General features: G+C 44.1%; 1 protein-coding gene across 2 annotated transcripts in view; it reads left to right on the top strand.

The window, feature by feature from the left end:
- Window positions 1-1,992: 1,992 nt before the first annotated feature.
- CARD19 (caspase recruitment domain family member 19) overlaps window positions 1,993-16,476 on the top strand; it is a 61,031-nt gene continuing 46,547 nt past the window's right edge. The window contains exon 1 of one of the 2 annotated variants that reach the window (XM_029600865.1): window positions 1,993-2,397. In XM_029600865.1, coding sequence (XP_029456725.1) covers window positions 2,382-2,397 — 16 coding nt within the window. In that variant the 5' untranslated portion in view covers window positions 1,993-2,381. The remainder of the gene's footprint in view (window positions 2,398-16,476) is intronic. The other variant, XM_029600863.1, reaches the window with a different exon arrangement.

Here is a 16,476-nt window from a genome sequence, read left to right as displayed (position 1 = left end):
GGCCCGCCGACTAAACCCCCCCCCACTCCTCCCGATCGCGCAGGTAGGCGGCGGCGACGAAAACCAAAGCAATTTTTTTTTTTCAAAAAGCAACATCACACATTGCATAAAATAATTTCTCCAGCCTTAAAGCGACTTACTTTTGGGATCTGTCAAGTAAGTCGCAAAAGTAACTTACTTTTCTGAAGCCATCACGATCGTAGCTCAAGACGAAGATGGCCGCCTGCACGGGGGAAAGCGTGCAATTGGGCCGCTGAAGACGTGACGTCATGTCTTCAGCTGCCAATTGCACGCTTTCCCCGTGCAGGCGGCCATCTTCGTCTTCGTCCGGAGGAGCTAAGATCATGTTCCTGATGGCTTCAGAAAAGTAAGTTACTTTTGCGACTTACTTTTGGGATCTTGACAGATCCCAAAAGTAAGTCGCTTTTGGAAAAAACCAAAATTGTCGCTTTAAGGCTGGAGAAATTATTTTATGCAATGTGTGATGTTGCTTTTTGAAAAAAAAAAAAATTGCTTTGGTTTTCGTCGCCGCCGCCTACCTGCCCGATCGGGAGGGGGAGGGGGGGTAGAGTCGGCGGACCAGTGCGGGGGCGCGGGAGCCGGGGATTTTTTTTTTTGTAGGCCTCACGGGACTGCCGGGTCGCAGTGGATGCAGCTGATGAAAGGGGTAGTGGTGGGCGCGCTGGGGAGGGGGGGGCATCCGGGACGTACTACATCAAGGAGGGTGCCAGGCTTACCAAACCGCTGCTATTGCCTCTGCTCGCAGGTCTATTTCGCCGGCTTGCTGCACGCTTTTGCTTTGCTCGCACGCTTTTGCTTTGCTCGGCTCTGCTTTTTCTCCTCTCCCGTCTGTCTTCGCCGCTGTGCCTCACCTCCTCCGGGTCGCAGTGGTAGCATGGCGCTGTGAGGGGGGCGAAAGGGTATATACCCATGAACGGATTTGAGTGGGAGCGCTCTGTGAAGCGGGACATGCCCGTGAGGGGCATAATGGGTGGATGCAGCTGATGAAAGGGGTAGTGGCGGGCGCGCTGGGGAGGGGGGGGGGGGGGGGGCATCCGGGACGTACTACATCAAGGAAGGTGCCAGGCTTATTGTTTTATTGTGTTTGAGTATCTTAAGCGGTGTCGATGGATTTGTTACACAGTCCTAACTCCTACTAGGGGGGAGGCGGTAAACTAACAGGTTAAGGCCGCGGCAAAACAGCGCGTTCCTAAGGAGATAATATCAGCGCCCGTTACAGTATCGGAGGGGAATAGCTAATTCCTTCATTATACAGCTTTTTCGTTCATTTACATGCTGGGTGCGGAAAGGGTTAGGTGTTTATTTTAGGAAGCGCTAAGGACGCGTGAAACTGGAGACTGTATGGCTGGATGGCCTTACTCGTCTGTATTGTGCGCTCCCAGCATGTTACAGACGGGCAATCTTTAACTGCACGTTACTGTATCGACCTGTATGTTTGCTAATGTACTTCCAAGTTTTGCCACAGAATCTACCCCTGAGCTACAGCATCAAACTTTTCCTTACACTTCCTGTTCTCTGCCTTATTTGGGGGAGGGTGATAGCAGCAACTGTGCCGAGGAGTGGCAAAACCCTAAATCCGTCTCTGGTACATCATGAGGCTGAAACAAGTATTTGCTGCCATGATATGGGATATTATTTATAACTGAAATACAAACAATGCACGAGAACTAGAGACGACGAAAGCACGAAGCTAAATTTATGAGGCTACAGGATACACACGTTTTGTTCGTGCTTATTGCAGAGCAAGTGTTGAAGAAAAGAGACTCCAGGAGATTTTATGCAAAGAGGTCCGGACAACAATCTCAAGGTGGACAGGGGGGTCAAGTTCTGCTTCTCCCATCAGACTCCTATCGATTAATAGATACAAATCCGTTGGTAGGAGGAGATAGCGCTGGAGGGGGGGGGGGGGGCGCTAATAAAAATCTGTAATTTAGAACGATTCTTTCTAGTGTTCTTCATGTTCTCTTTGGGTAAATATATCCTCAAACGTACTTTAGAACCTGACACAATGGGCCACTGATTGGCTGAAAAGTACGCCTAAATGATGATAAATCACATTCCCAGGGAGATCTATTTCAAGCATTTACTGCAGAATTCCAAAGCAGAACGGAAGACTTGGCATTTGAACCACTTATGCCTGATAATAACTACTCTGATTTCCGCGCAGAGGCTGCTTCCTGCCGTGCCTCGGCAAATAACCCGTCACCTCTTGCCACGCTGGCGGCCCCCCTGCTGGTCACTGGGGGGCGGTGCAGCCGACCGGAGTCCGGGCGCCGCTTTCCTTCGCGCGCCGGCGGCGGCCTCTCGCCGCCCTTGTCGTGGAAGAGCGCCCGCGCGGGAGCGCCGCCTGCGGATGGAGGATGCTGTGCGGGACGTGTAAGTAAGGGGGGGGGGGGCACACGCGGAGGGATTCCCTGCACGCCCGTTCTCGGACGTGAAAGCGAACGGAGGTCATCCGGTCCCACCCAAAGAAACTTTCCCAAAGTCAACAGTCGGCGTCCGAGCTGGGAAACGTCTCAGCTCGACCTGTAGATAGATCTTGGATCGCGCTGGCTACTTGGGCACAATGCAGTTTGTTTCCTCCCAAGAAGACAACGCCTGTTTTTCATGACCTCGAACTCCCCCCGGTTTCGCTCCAAGGACTGTCCCTCAGCGTCTTTGGCCTGGTGCCGTTTATTCCTCATCATTCGAGCCGTTTGAGTTTCGTAAAGGACGTTTTGGGTGTTTGCTTTCTGCGGCGCACAGATGATGGTGCTTGCTGTACCTGGGGGTAAAGGAGTACAGATGCTATTGTTCCAAGAGTTTGGATAATATAGATATTATAAGCATTTTTTTCTCACATTTCCACTAATACATTATTTTTTGTTCTCCTTGTTCCAATGTAATGAACTGATGAAACATTAATGAAAATGCATATTAGAAAGTCAAAGAGGGTCTGAGAAGTTGAACATGATAGTTGAACACGATATAATACAAAAAATTGTTTTGAGAATAGACTTGGGGCAAGATGTGCTATAGGGTTTTGTGGCAATGGAAAAAAAACACTTTATAGTACCAGTGGCGTAGCCAGAATTGATTTTTTGGGTGGGCACAAGGTTAACATGGGTGGGCTGTAGGCATGCAGGTCTACTAGTTGTTTTTTTACTGATAAATAATGCCAAATTATGCAGCATAGCATTCACATCTACGCCTAAGTATGAGGTTTACTTAATGATACAAACATAATTCACGGTGATTTGTGGTACTTTAGCCTTCTTATTATTACAATTTTATACACGGCTCCTACCTGTCCATAAATTTTGAGAGAGCGGTTGTGTTGCTTATATTTAAATTGCTAACATCTCAAAATATAGATATATATTTTTACCTTTGTTGTCTGATCTTTGTATTTTTCTAATCAGTTGGTCCTGGTCTCTTTTTCCCATTTTTTCCCTTATAGCTCATTTCCTAATTACTTTTCAGTGTCTTTCTTCTATTACTGTCTTCTTCCCTTACACACACACACACACACACGCGCGCGCTTTCTCTCACAGACTCCCTCTCACATACTCAAGCTCTCACTCTCATATGCTCTCCCCCCCCCCCCCCCCACAAGCTCACATTCAAGTTCTCACTTTCTCACCCCTCCCCAGGCTTATATTCTTATGCACACACAGACACACATCCAGGCACCCATTCTCACCCACACACATAAACCCAGACTCCCATTCTCACCCACAAACCCATGCTCCCAGTCTCACCCACACATATTCAAGCTCCCATTCTCATCCATACATATACACATTTAAGGTACTATTCTCACCCACACATACACACATTCAAGCACCCATTCTTATCCACATATTCAAGCTTCCATTCTCACCCACCCACACAAACCCAGGCTCTCATTCTCACCCATATATACACACATTCAAGCTCCCATTCTCACCCACCCACAAACCCAGGCTCCCATTCTCAACCACACACACACACATTCGAGCTCCCATTCACCCACACATTCAAGCTTCCATTCTCACCCACATACACACCCAGGCTCCAGTTTTCACCCACACACACTCCCATTTTCATCCACACATACACATTCAAGCACGTGCACAGCTTCCGCTTTCTCCCCCAAAGCAGGAAGATCAGCTGCCTCTCCTGCTGCCACCGGCCTCCTGCTATCTTCGGGCGTCGGGCCGTACTGCCCGCCGAACTTCCTGTCGGGGGGGGAGAGCGGAAGCGCAGCGCACAACGTCCGCTTCCTCCCTCCCCCCCCAAGCAGGAAGATCGGCGGGCAGTACGGCCCGACGCCCGAAGATAGCAGGAGGCCGGTGGCAGCAGGAGAGGCAGCTGATCTTCCTGCTTTGGGGGAGAAAGCGGAAGCTGTGCGCGGCGCTTCCGCTCCCCCAAACAGGAAGTTCGGCGGGCCGTTTGGTCCGAAGATAGCAGGAGAACGGGTGGCAGCAGGAGAGGCAGCTGATCTTCCTGCATTGGGGGGAGGAAGCGGAAGCTGCGCGCGGCGCTTCCGCTCCCCCCCGAACAGGAAGACCGGTTGGCCATATGGCCGCAGCAGCGCTTCCTCATGTGTGCGGTGATGGCGCGCGAGGCGTGGGTTCTCTTGTTCGCTGTCGCGGGGATGGGATCCCGCGACAGCCTTGCAGTTCCGGTGCCAGTTGGGTGGGCCTGGGTCTAAGTTGGGTGGGCACCTGCCCACCCAGGCCCACCCGTGGCTACGCCACTGTATAGTACAGCTGGCCTCTTGAAGGATGCTTGCCGGAGGAACTCTGGAGTCGTTTTAGAACCCCCCTTCTAGGGGCAGGGTGAGGCGGCCGCTTCAGGCAGCAGAATTTTGAGGCGGCAAAGAATTAAGAACATAAGAAAGTGCCATACTGGGTCAGACCAAGGGTCCATCAAGCCCAGCATCCTGTTTCCAACAGTGGCCAATCCAGGCCATAAGAACCTGGCAAGTACCCAAAAACTAAGTCTATTCCATGTTACCATTGCTTATGGCAGTGGCTATTCTCTAAGTGAACTTTATAGCAGGTAATGGACTTCTCCTCCAAGAACTTATCCAATCCTTTTTTAAACACTGCTATACTAACTGCACTAACCACATCCTCTGGCAACAAATTCCAGAGTTTAATTGTGCGTTGAGTAAAAAAGAACTTTCTCCGATTAGTTTTAAATGTGCCCCATGCTAACTTCATGGAGTGCCCCCTAGTCTTTCTATTATCCGAAAGAGTAAATAACCGATTCACATCTACCCGTTCTAGACCTCTCATGATTTAAAACATCTCTATCATATCCCCCCTCAGTCGTCTCTTCTCCAAGCTGAAAAGTCCTAACCTCTTTAGTCTTTCCTCATAGGGGAGCTGTTCCATTCCCCTTATCATTTTGGTAGCCTTTCTCTGTACCTTCTCCATCGTAATTATATCTTTTTTGAGATGCGGTGACCAGAATTGTACACAGTATTCAAGGTGCGGTCTCACCATGGAGAGATACAGAGGCATTATGACACTTTCCGTTTTATTCACCATTCCCTTTCTAATAATTCCCAACATTCTGTTTGCTTTTTTGACTGCCGCAGCACACTGAACCGACAATTTCAATGTGTTATCCACTATGATGCCTAGATCTCTTTCTTGGGTTGTAGCACCTAATATGGAACCCAACATTGTGTAATTATAGCATGGGTTATTTTTCCCTATATGCATCACCTTGCACTTATCCACATTACATTTCATCTGCCATTTGGATGCCCAATTTTCCAGTCTCACAAGGTCTTCCTGTAATTTATCACAATCTGCTTGTGATTTAACTACTCTGAACAATTTTGTGTCATCTGCAAATTTGATTATCTCACTCGTCGTATTTCTTTCCAGATCATTTATAAATATATTGAAAAGTAAGGGTCCCAATACAGATCCCTGAGGCACTCCACTGCCTACTCCCTTCCACTGAGAAAATTGTCCATTTAATCCTAATCTCTGTTTCCTGTCTTTTAGCCAGCTTGCAATCCACGAAAGGACATCGCCACCTATCCCATGACTTTTTACTTTTCCTAGAAGCCTCTCATGAGGAACTTTGTGAAACGCCTTCTGAAAATCCAAGTATACTACATCTACCGGTTCACCTTTATCCACATGTTTATTAACTCCTTCAAAAAAGTGAAGCAGATTTGTGAGGCAAGACTTGCCTTGGGTAAAGCCATGCTGACTTTGTTCCATTAAACCATGTCTTTCTATATGTTCTGTGATTTTGATGTTTAGAACACTTTCCACTATTTTCCCTGGCACTGAAGTCAGGCTAACCGGTCTGTAGTTTCCCGGATCACCCCCTTTCAGAACGCCACTGTGGTGTCCGTTTCACCCTGCTGCGGCTGCCGATCCTGGCCAGCGGCAGCAGAAAAGAGGAGGGTTGCTTCTGCGGGCCACGGCCGTCAGAGGCCAGGCTGGCGGTGTGGAGGAGGGCAACCGCCGCTGGAAGCCAGGCCGGCGGCAGGGAGAAAGGACGTGGGAGTGGGGCGAGGGGGGCACCATTTCGCCCCTCGCCTCAGGTGGCAGATTGCCTTGAGCCGCCCCTGTCCCCTTCCCTTAACTCCCCTCCCCCCCCCCAAAAAAAAATGTTGTGGTACAAGAGAGCCTTGGAGACCACTTCCTCAGGTGTGACTAGTAATTCTTCACTTTTCTTGTAATACTGGCAACCAGGAACAATAATAAAACGACATAAACCCTATTAATAAATTCAGGGCCGGTGCTAGCTTTTTTGCTGCCCTGTGGGAACAATTACTGTTCTTCCCCCCTTTCATTCATTCATTCATTCTCTGTCCTGGGCCCACCAAAAAAACCACCAGCTCCCTTCAGTGATACAAACTTTAAAAACTGATACCAACCCATGGCTGGTGCAAGGGTATTAGGTGCCCTAGGCACCATTCCACACACAGAGTTAGAGTTATGTATTTATATTATAAATGAAAGAATATCAAAGTACAGTATTCTAAGGTAAAAATATCAAATACATTATATTTACATGCACTGCTGTGATGCCAACTAGAAATCCCTGCAAAAAAGACATTTGGAACGCATATGGTATTAGGCCTATTGTGATGTGTGTTGGGTGTGGGATTGACTCTGAAAGCTTGAATAGACTAATACACTTCCTATTAGAAAAATGCCTCACCTCAGTCACACATGTAGAACATAAACAAACGCTCACCAAATACAGAATAAAGCAATCATAAAGTAAAAATACAAACGCGCAGATAAAAACAACTGGAAACAGACTCTCTATGCAGTGCAACAATGAAAAAAACAGAAGCTCCACCATTCCTCAAACATCAAACAATAAAATCAAGAAATAAAATAAATACATAATCATAATACTAAAAACATACTAATAATATTATTTATTAATATGAGACAGTGGTGCAGAGAAGAGGGTTTTGGATTTGTTAGGAACTGGGGAACATTCTGGGGATGGAGGAACCTATTCGCTCACAAGAACCTATTCGCTCACAAGATCACATTCTGGGGATGGAGGAACCTATACGCTCACAAGATCCATGACATTATCTTCGACGCTAAAGCATTATTCTCATACGTATCCGAACTTACACAAACCAACGCCCCAACGATCCCCTACGATCAGGCACAATCCAAAGCCGACGAACTGGCGCTTTTCTTCCAAAACAAAATATCCAACCTTTTAACTCGACTGCCCCCTAGCCCCTCTTCTACTACCAGCCCCTATCTTCTAACAAACAAAAAAATATCGAATTGTTTGAACCCACCACTGCTTCAGAGATCCAATCTCTATTAAGGAAATTGAAACCGTTCTCCCATCCATTCGATCAAATCCCTACAAAACTTCTCCTGCTAATACCGGACACCATCTCCAAAACCCTGTCTGATATCATAAACTGTTCTTTAGTTCGGGGAATCTTCCCAGACACCCTAAAACTTGCATCTCTTAAACCTCTTCTAAAGAAACCAAATTTGGATCCAAATGACCTCAACAACTTCCACCCTATTTCCAATCTTCCTTTCATAGCCAAGATAATGGAAAAATTAGTCAACTCGCAACTTTCCGATTACCTTGAAGATCATAAAATAATGCACCCTACCCAATACGGGTTCCGCAAGGCATTAAATACCGAATCCCTTCTCATTTCGCTGACAGACCACATCATCATGGGCCTGGACAAAGGACAATCCTTCCTTCTAATTCTCCTGGACCTGTCTGCGGCTTTTGACACCGTCAATCATTCCATCCTCCTTAACCAACTGACGGACATCGGAATAACAGGAACGGCATTTACTTGGTTCAAAACCTTCCTTAGTAACAGAGGGTACAAGGTCAAAATAAACAATAAAGAATCCCCTCGCTGCAGTTCCTCACTAGGCGTTCCGCAAGGTTCCTCTCTTTCCCCCACCCTCTTCAACATCTACCTACTTTCTCTTTGTCAGCTGTTAACCAACCTTCAACTAAAACACTTCCTTTATGCTGACGTGCAAATATTGATCCCCATCAAAGAATCAATTACAAAAACACTCGAGTACTGGGAATCCTGCCGACGAGATCAACCTCCTCCTCTCCAGTTTAAACCTGATCTTAAATTCAGCGAAGACTGAACTCCTCCTCATTTCACCGGAAAACAATAATACTACACAAAGTGCACCATCCAACATCTTTGTCACTCAAGCAAGAGACCTAGGAGTCTTAATCGACAACCACTTAAGTTTAAAAACATTCATCAACTGTACTACAAGGACGGCTTCTACAAACTACAGGAACTGAAAAGAATCAAACCACTCCTTCACTTTCAAGATGTCAGAACTGTCCTACAAGCTATAATATTCTCCAAGATAGACTACTGCAACTCTATCTTGCTAGGTCTCCCTTCTTCCATTAAACCTCTTCAGATGCTACAAAACGCGGCTGCCAGAATTCTGACAAACACCAGAAGAAGAGATCACATCTCCCCCATTCTCAAAAACTTACACTGGCTCCCAATACACTTCAGAATCCTCTACAAGTCCATCACCATCATCCATAAAACCATCTATTCTCAAGCCCCTCTTAGCCTTCAAATCCCGCTCAGACTACACTCCTCATCCAGACCAATCAGAGAAGCATACAGAGGATCCCTACACATCCCCCAAACAAAAGTTACACACCATCAATCATTCAGAGAACGGGCCTTCTCCACAGCGGGACCATCTATTTCGAATGCCATTCCCCCTGACCTCAGACAGGAACCATGCTCACTAACATTCAGAAAAAGGCTTAAGACATGGGTATTTAGACAAGCCTTTCCTGATCCCAACTGACTTTCCTAACTTTCTTACTAGACAGACTACAACCACCTATAAGATACTCGTCAGCACTATGTAAATAATTTATTCCTCTCATTGTTATTGGTTAAATTATTCCTTCCTCTCTTCTTCTTCCCCTAGTTCCAACTTCCCCTGTTTTATTGTAACATTTTACTTCTTTGCTTCTCATCACCGGTTTATTGTTCAAAGTTATCACTCCCCCTGTTACCTGTAAACCAGCATGATGTGATTGTATGATGAATGCCGGTATAAAAAAGTTCTACATAAATACATATTCAGATGGGATGGGCTCCACATTAACTAGAGTGGAACCAGGCTATTTGCACTAACCTTTAAAAAGGAGATGGAGCAGCTATTAAACTAGATGATGGGGGAAAGCCAACAGTTGCTCAGAAGTGCATGGTACGGAATGATGTATCTTCGAAGGAAACAAGAAAGTTAGGGCATCTAGATAGAGAGATTGCAATAAATGCCAAAGTAGCCCAGGTGCCTTTAAGCAAAGAGCAGACAGAGCAGGAAGATTTCCCTGTCAACTGATAAACTAGTTGTGAATGCAAACAAAAAAAATATTTTGAATTGCCTATATACAAATTCTAGAAGTCTAAAAAATAAAATGGGAGATTTAGAATGTATAACACGGGATGAAGATATAGACATAATAGGCATCTCAGAGAGCTGGTGGAAGGAGGATAATCAATGGGACACGCTGATACCAGGGTACAAATTATATTCCAATGACAGGATGCATCAACTTGGTAGAGGGGTGGCACTAAAGAGGGCATAGAGTCAAACAGGATAAAAGTTTGCGGGAATCAAAATACACTGTAGAATCTTTATGGATAGAAATTCCATGTGAGAAGGGGAATAGAATAGCAGTGGGGGTGTAACTACCATCCACGTGGCCAGAATGAATGGACAGATAATAAAATGCTAACAGAAATTAGGCTGCTAACAAAATTAGCAATACAGTAATAACGGTTGATTTCAATTAACCCAGTACTGACTGGGCAAATGTCACATCAGGACATGCTAAGGAGGTGAAGTTCCTAGATGAAATAAATGACTGCTTCATGGAGCAGCTGATGCAAGAACAGATGAGGGGAATCTATTTTACACCTAATCCTTAGTGGGACACATGATTTAGTGCAAGAGGTAATAGTGTTGGAGCCACTTGGTATACCATGATCAAATCTGACTTGATAACTGGAGGGAGGACTCTAAGGAAATCTACTGTAATAGCATTTAACTTCCAAAGGGAGACTATTATAAAATGAGAAAAATGGTTAGGAAAAAACTGAAAGGAGCAACTGCAAAGGTTAAGAGTTTATACCAAAGCATGGACACTGTTTAAAAATCTCAATAAATAAGAGGCATATCAGCCAAAATTTTATTTTACTCAAACTATTCCATCACCATTAAGTGAACATAGCATCAGATTACCTAAATAGTGCTGACAACTGTAATCCACCGCTTCTTGTCGCAATGGGCTACAAGCGGTATCAGAGTATAGCACCCTTAATTCATTAATTTGCTTGTTCACTAAACTGATAATTTATTTCAAAAACTGTGAAAAACATTTTCTACCAAATATACACTTGCACATTTTCATAATTCACAAAAGACCTTCTAAATCAAAAGAATTAAAATAATGCAACAGAGAACTTATTTCAATTTGTAAAACGTCTTGGTGTCCTGCTGTCCATTTCATACTCTGATAAGCGCAACGCTTAAGAAATATTTTGTGAAATATTGAATTGTTTGTTTCTCATAATGACAACTTTTTCAGGTATATTTGAAGCAAAAAGCCTGCAAGGGAATTAGTTGGACCATTGTATGATAAAGGGATGAAAGGGGCATTAAGGCAGGCCAAGGCCATAGCAGAGAGATTAAATGAATTCTTATCTTCAGTCTTTACTGCCTTACATGCCAGAGGAACTGAAAGAAATCTCAGTGTACCTGGAAGATGTAATAGGGCAAATTGACAAATTAAAGAGTAGCGAATCACCTGGACAAGATGGTATACATCCAAGAGTGCTGAAAGAACCGGAAAATGAAATTGCAGATCTACTATTAATCTGTGAACTACCATTAAAATCGGCAACAGTACCTGAAGGTTAGCAGTTGGCCAACATAACCCCCATTTTTAAAAAGGGTTCCAGAGGTGATCCGGGAAACTACAGACCAGTGAGTCTGACAGCAGTGCCGGAAAAAATGGTTGAAATTATTATAAAGAACAAAATTACTGAACATATAGGTAGTCCTAGGTTAACTAGACAAAGCCAACCTGGAATTAGCCAAAGGAAGTTTTGCTTTACCAATGTGCTACATTTTTTGACGGTATGGATAAAGGTGAGCCAGTAGATATAGTGTATCTGGAATTCAGATATCATTTGATAAAGTACCTCATGAGAGACTCCTGAGGAAATTATTAGGGATGTGAATCGTTTTTCTGACGAATTAAAATATCGTACGATATTTCTTAATTCGTCAAAAATTTGTGAAAAATGAGAAACGATTGCATTTCCCCCGAATTTTCATCAAAAATCGTTTTTCGGCTTAGTGCACGCTAACACTAACAAAAATAGCAAAATATTTTTTGCTATCTTTGTTAGTGTGCGCTAACAGGAGTTAGCGTGCACTAATCTGAAAAAATGATTTTTCACTAAAAAAAAATGCCAATCCGCGGAAAACCGAGATTTTCCCATGGCCACACGAACCCGATAGCAGAAACGATGGGGCACCCGATTCAAATCCCTAGAAATTATGTTTAAATCTGTTTACTAATAGAATGTGAACAATGTAACAAACATAAGCCAAGGTGCGTGGGTTCTGCAACAACCTGGCTACAGAGTAGTAATACATTTCAGTTTGAATGCATTTCAGTTTTTGCCCCCAGAATCTCCCCACAACACCCTGAATGCTTATCAAGACGGGCATTGAAAGCTGAATCACGGGTTAACTAATGGTATCTAACGACTGTGAAAAAGTAATATCGTTCAAAATTAAACTTCGTGCATGAGGAGAAAAATATTGCAGGTATAGGTCCCAAATTTGTAGGAAAGGTCGATGTTTCCGAGAAAGTTCCATACACTCCACATATTTTTCCATAAGGCAAGTTTGAAACGCAACATTTTTTAGGTGCCTAAGAGTAGGAGGGTCATCGCTCATCCAATGTTGAAGAATACATTTTTTGCTAATGAGTATTTTCTGGCACCACAATTCTATATACCTGTTAGGAAATGCATGAGATTGAAGGTCGTCAAATAGAAACACTTTTGCATCTAAAGGTAATGTTACTTTTGTGATTATGCGTAATAATTCCTGCACCTCTTTCCAAAATGTTTGAATAGAGGTACATACCCAGAAACTAGGTCCTAGCATCCCAATTACCTCTTTACATTTCAAGCAAAATGTTGTGGGCGTTAAAGGACATTTAAACGCCTGGGATTGAGAGCAGAATGCCTGGAGTAAGAACTTAAATTGGGTCTCTTGGAGGGTATTTATTTATTTATTTATTTATTTATTCAATCTTATATACCGGCTTTCAAGTTCATTTCAAGGCGGTTTACATTGATTGAAGTTGCAGTAGCAACCTTCAAACACATATATACTAAAAACAAAACATGGTACATGACTAAAATACATTAAAACCAAAAGCTAGCTGACTAAAAATATATTAAACTAAACCCTTTCAAATCCCAACAATTCTGCCACATCTTCCCAGGTACCCCCCTTCCCTCCACCCATCCATCTACCCTCCTCCCCTCCACCCAGCATTATTAGTCGTAGTATGCCCTCTTGATAAACAAGTATTTAAGAACTCCTCGATTCCAGGCCCTCACCACTACCTCTAGGCCTGAGCCCCGGTATGGGTTCCTCAGCATTTTGTACCAAAAGGGGTAGAATAGCAGTCTAGATCTTCAACATAAAAAAGCTCTATCTCCTGCTGGTCACCACGTAAGGCGGTGAGATCTAAAGATCAAAGATAATGGCAAAGCTGAATATAGGCAAACAGTTGTTTATCTGATAAGTCAAATTTAGTACGGAGCTCTTCAAAAGACATAATCGAGCCTTCATCAGTGAGGACATATTGTACAACACATAGCGCCTTCTGAGCCCACTCTTGAAAGGGAATAGAAAAAGATCACGGGCTAAAGTCAGCATTACCTAGAATAGGTAAGAAATGAGATATTCAATTGTCAATTTTAGTAATCCTACATTACCAATGCCATGCTAAAGGTGAGGTGGCAATATTGTGCAAGGTCTGTGTAAAATATATCGGAGCATGAGAGGGGCAACTATGGAAGATTCAGTTGATAAGGGGGTAAAGAAAGTCGTCCCCATCAGCCAATCCCGTGTTTTGTAAATTACATGTTCCGTTATAGTAACATATGTTAGCTAATCCCAACCCGCCGTGTGCTCGAGCCCCCATTAGCCAGGATAGGCATATTCGAGGCTGGGATTTGTGCCAAAGAAAACTGCGCATTTGCTTCTCAATCTCACCAATTTCTTTACGTGTCATCCAACAAGGTAGCATGAGAAATAAGTAGAGCCACTTTGGAAGGATCGAGACGGCCACTTTGGAGAAGAGACAGCTGAGGGGGATATGATAGAGATGTTTAAAATTATGAGAGGTCTAGAACGGGTAGATGTGAATTGGTTATTTACTCTTTCGGATAGTAGAAAGACTAGGGGGCACTCCATGAAGTTAGTATGGGGCACATTTAAAACTAATCGGAGAAAGTTCTTTTTTACTCAACGCACAATTAAACTCTGGAATTTGTTGCCAGAGGATGTGGTTAGTGCAGTTAGTATAGCGGTGTTTAAAAAAGGATTGGATAAGTTCTTGGAGGAGAAGTCCATTACCTGCTATTAAGTTCACTTAGAGAATAGCCACTGCCATTAGCAATGGTAACATGGAATAGACTTAGTTTTGGGTACTTGCCAGGTTCTTATGGCCTGGATTGGCCACTGTTGTAAACAGGATGCTGGGCTTGATGGACCCTTGGTCTGACCCAGTATGGCATTTTCTTATGTTCCTATGTTCTTATTTGATATAAATTCACCTGGCTATTAAAGACAAAGGGGCCAATGCAATAAAGGCGCGTAGAAAGTGGGTGCTGAACAGTCAGCGCCCGCTCTCTTAAAACGCGCATGGCGCCCCAAAGGGTAAAATCGGTGTCGGCTTCCCTGACTGCCGTACGGTGGTCACGAAAACCGACGCTGAGGCTGAGAGGCACTAGGAAGGGGGTGGGGTTGGTTGATGGATCAATGGGCCACATCAACCTTGGGATGGGAAGAGGGCTGCGTGGAGTCCTGGGAGGGAAGCGCTTCGTCTGTTTTATTCATTTTCTTCAGCGCATCCAGAGATGTGAGGGGAAGAAGGGAGGAGGGGAGGGTGAGTAATCCCCATGGAATTCTAAAACCAATGCCGGGTTTATCAGCATCGGTTTTCCTTAGCGGCGGACAGCCACGAAAACTGACACTGATTAACTCGGTGTCGGTTTTTGTGATGGGCCCGATCTTCCAATTTTTTAAAATTTGATTTCTTTTCTTTTTATTCTTTTTGTCGATGCGCACATCTATTAATGCCTGCTCCTGGCAGGCATTAATAGATGACAGTTAAATGTGCTTCAGAGACGCACATTTTTCTTTTTGCATTGGGAGTGAATGCCTAATAGCCTCATTCACATGCATCTGCATGTGAAGAGCGCTATTGCATTCACTCCGCATTAGACGCACGTTAAATAGGTGGTAATCCCCTTATTGCATTAGGAGATTAATTAGTGCCTATTTTACCCGCGTCAAACTGCACATTAACAGTATGCTCGGCTCAGCGCACCATATTGCATCGGCCTCAAAGGTAAATCTATCCATGAGTCTAAAAGAGTGGAAGTATGATGGAGTACTAATTGAAAGTTCTCATGCTGGATTTTACACAGATCCCTATGGAGAATTATTCCCAAATATTTAAATGCCTCAGATACCCAGTGGAAGGGGAATTGGGATCCACAAATTGCCCTCACAGAGTCCCTCATAGGTAGGGCTTCAGTTTCATCCAGGTTAAGTTTAAACCCTGACAGCGCCCCATACACCTGGAACTCTTCTAAAAGGGCTGGTAGGGAAGAGGGAATATCTGTAATATGAACAAGAATATCATCAGCAAAAGCCGAAAGTTTGAACATACATTTGGTCACTTCCCCCACAGGTATACCTTTAATAGTTGGATTATTCCTAATCACAAGCAGTAGGGGTTCTAAAGTAAGAAGAAATAATAACGGAGATAGTGGGCATCCCTGACGGGTGCCTCTGTAGAGCCCAAAACTATCAGATGGGGTCCCATTTACCAGAATAGAAGCACAGGGGTTGCTATAAAGCAAGTCCAATACAGAGCGAAAGTACCCTTCAAAACCCATTGCATTAAGTACTGGCCCACATAAATTGTCTATTGACTTGATCGAATACCTCCTCTGCGTTGAAACTGAGAAGAAGAGAGGGGAGTCCCTTCAGCTCGCTATAGTCCATTGAGGCCAGTACTTTGCGAACATTGTAAACTGAGTGTCTCCCTTTTACAAACCCTACTTGTGGGTCACCTATTAAATCGGGCAAGCATTTGGCCAATCTATCGGCCATGATCTTCGCGAATAATTTGACATCAAAATTTAATAAAGAAATAGGGCGATATGATCCTGGCAATAGCGGATTCCTGCCAGGCTTGGGTAGTATCACAATATAGGCCAAATTCAGGGTTAAAGGGAAATATCCTTGTGTTATAAGATTATTATATGTTTCCCCTAGGGGTAAGAGGGTCCTATCTCACATTCATTTAAATAATTCCCCAGAATATCCTTCTGGACCCGGTGCCTTCAAAAGAGGTGCTTGATGAATTACCCTGTTTCTCTTCCAAATGGATTGGAGCATTGAGCCTCTCTTTCTGAGATTCTTGAAGTTTCGGGAGACCAACTCATTGTAAGTAGGCATCAATGTCCCCATCATATTCAGAGACCTACTATACAGCTCATTATAAAATTGACAGAATATGGCACTAATGTCTTTTGTCGCGTTCTTTATCTCGCCATTGGTATTCTTCACGGCACTAATATATTTCTGGTTCCCCCAATGTCTTGTTAGATTGGCC

The sequence above is a fragment of the Rhinatrema bivittatum genome, chromosome 4 (assembly GCF_901001135.1).
Source record: "Rhinatrema bivittatum chromosome 4, aRhiBiv1.1, whole genome shotgun sequence".
In the NCBI taxonomy this organism is placed as follows: domain Eukaryota; kingdom Metazoa; phylum Chordata; class Amphibia; order Gymnophiona; family Rhinatrematidae; genus Rhinatrema; species Rhinatrema bivittatum.
Note: the sequence above shows the minus strand (reverse complement) of the source record. Positions and strands in the feature narration are given on the sequence as shown.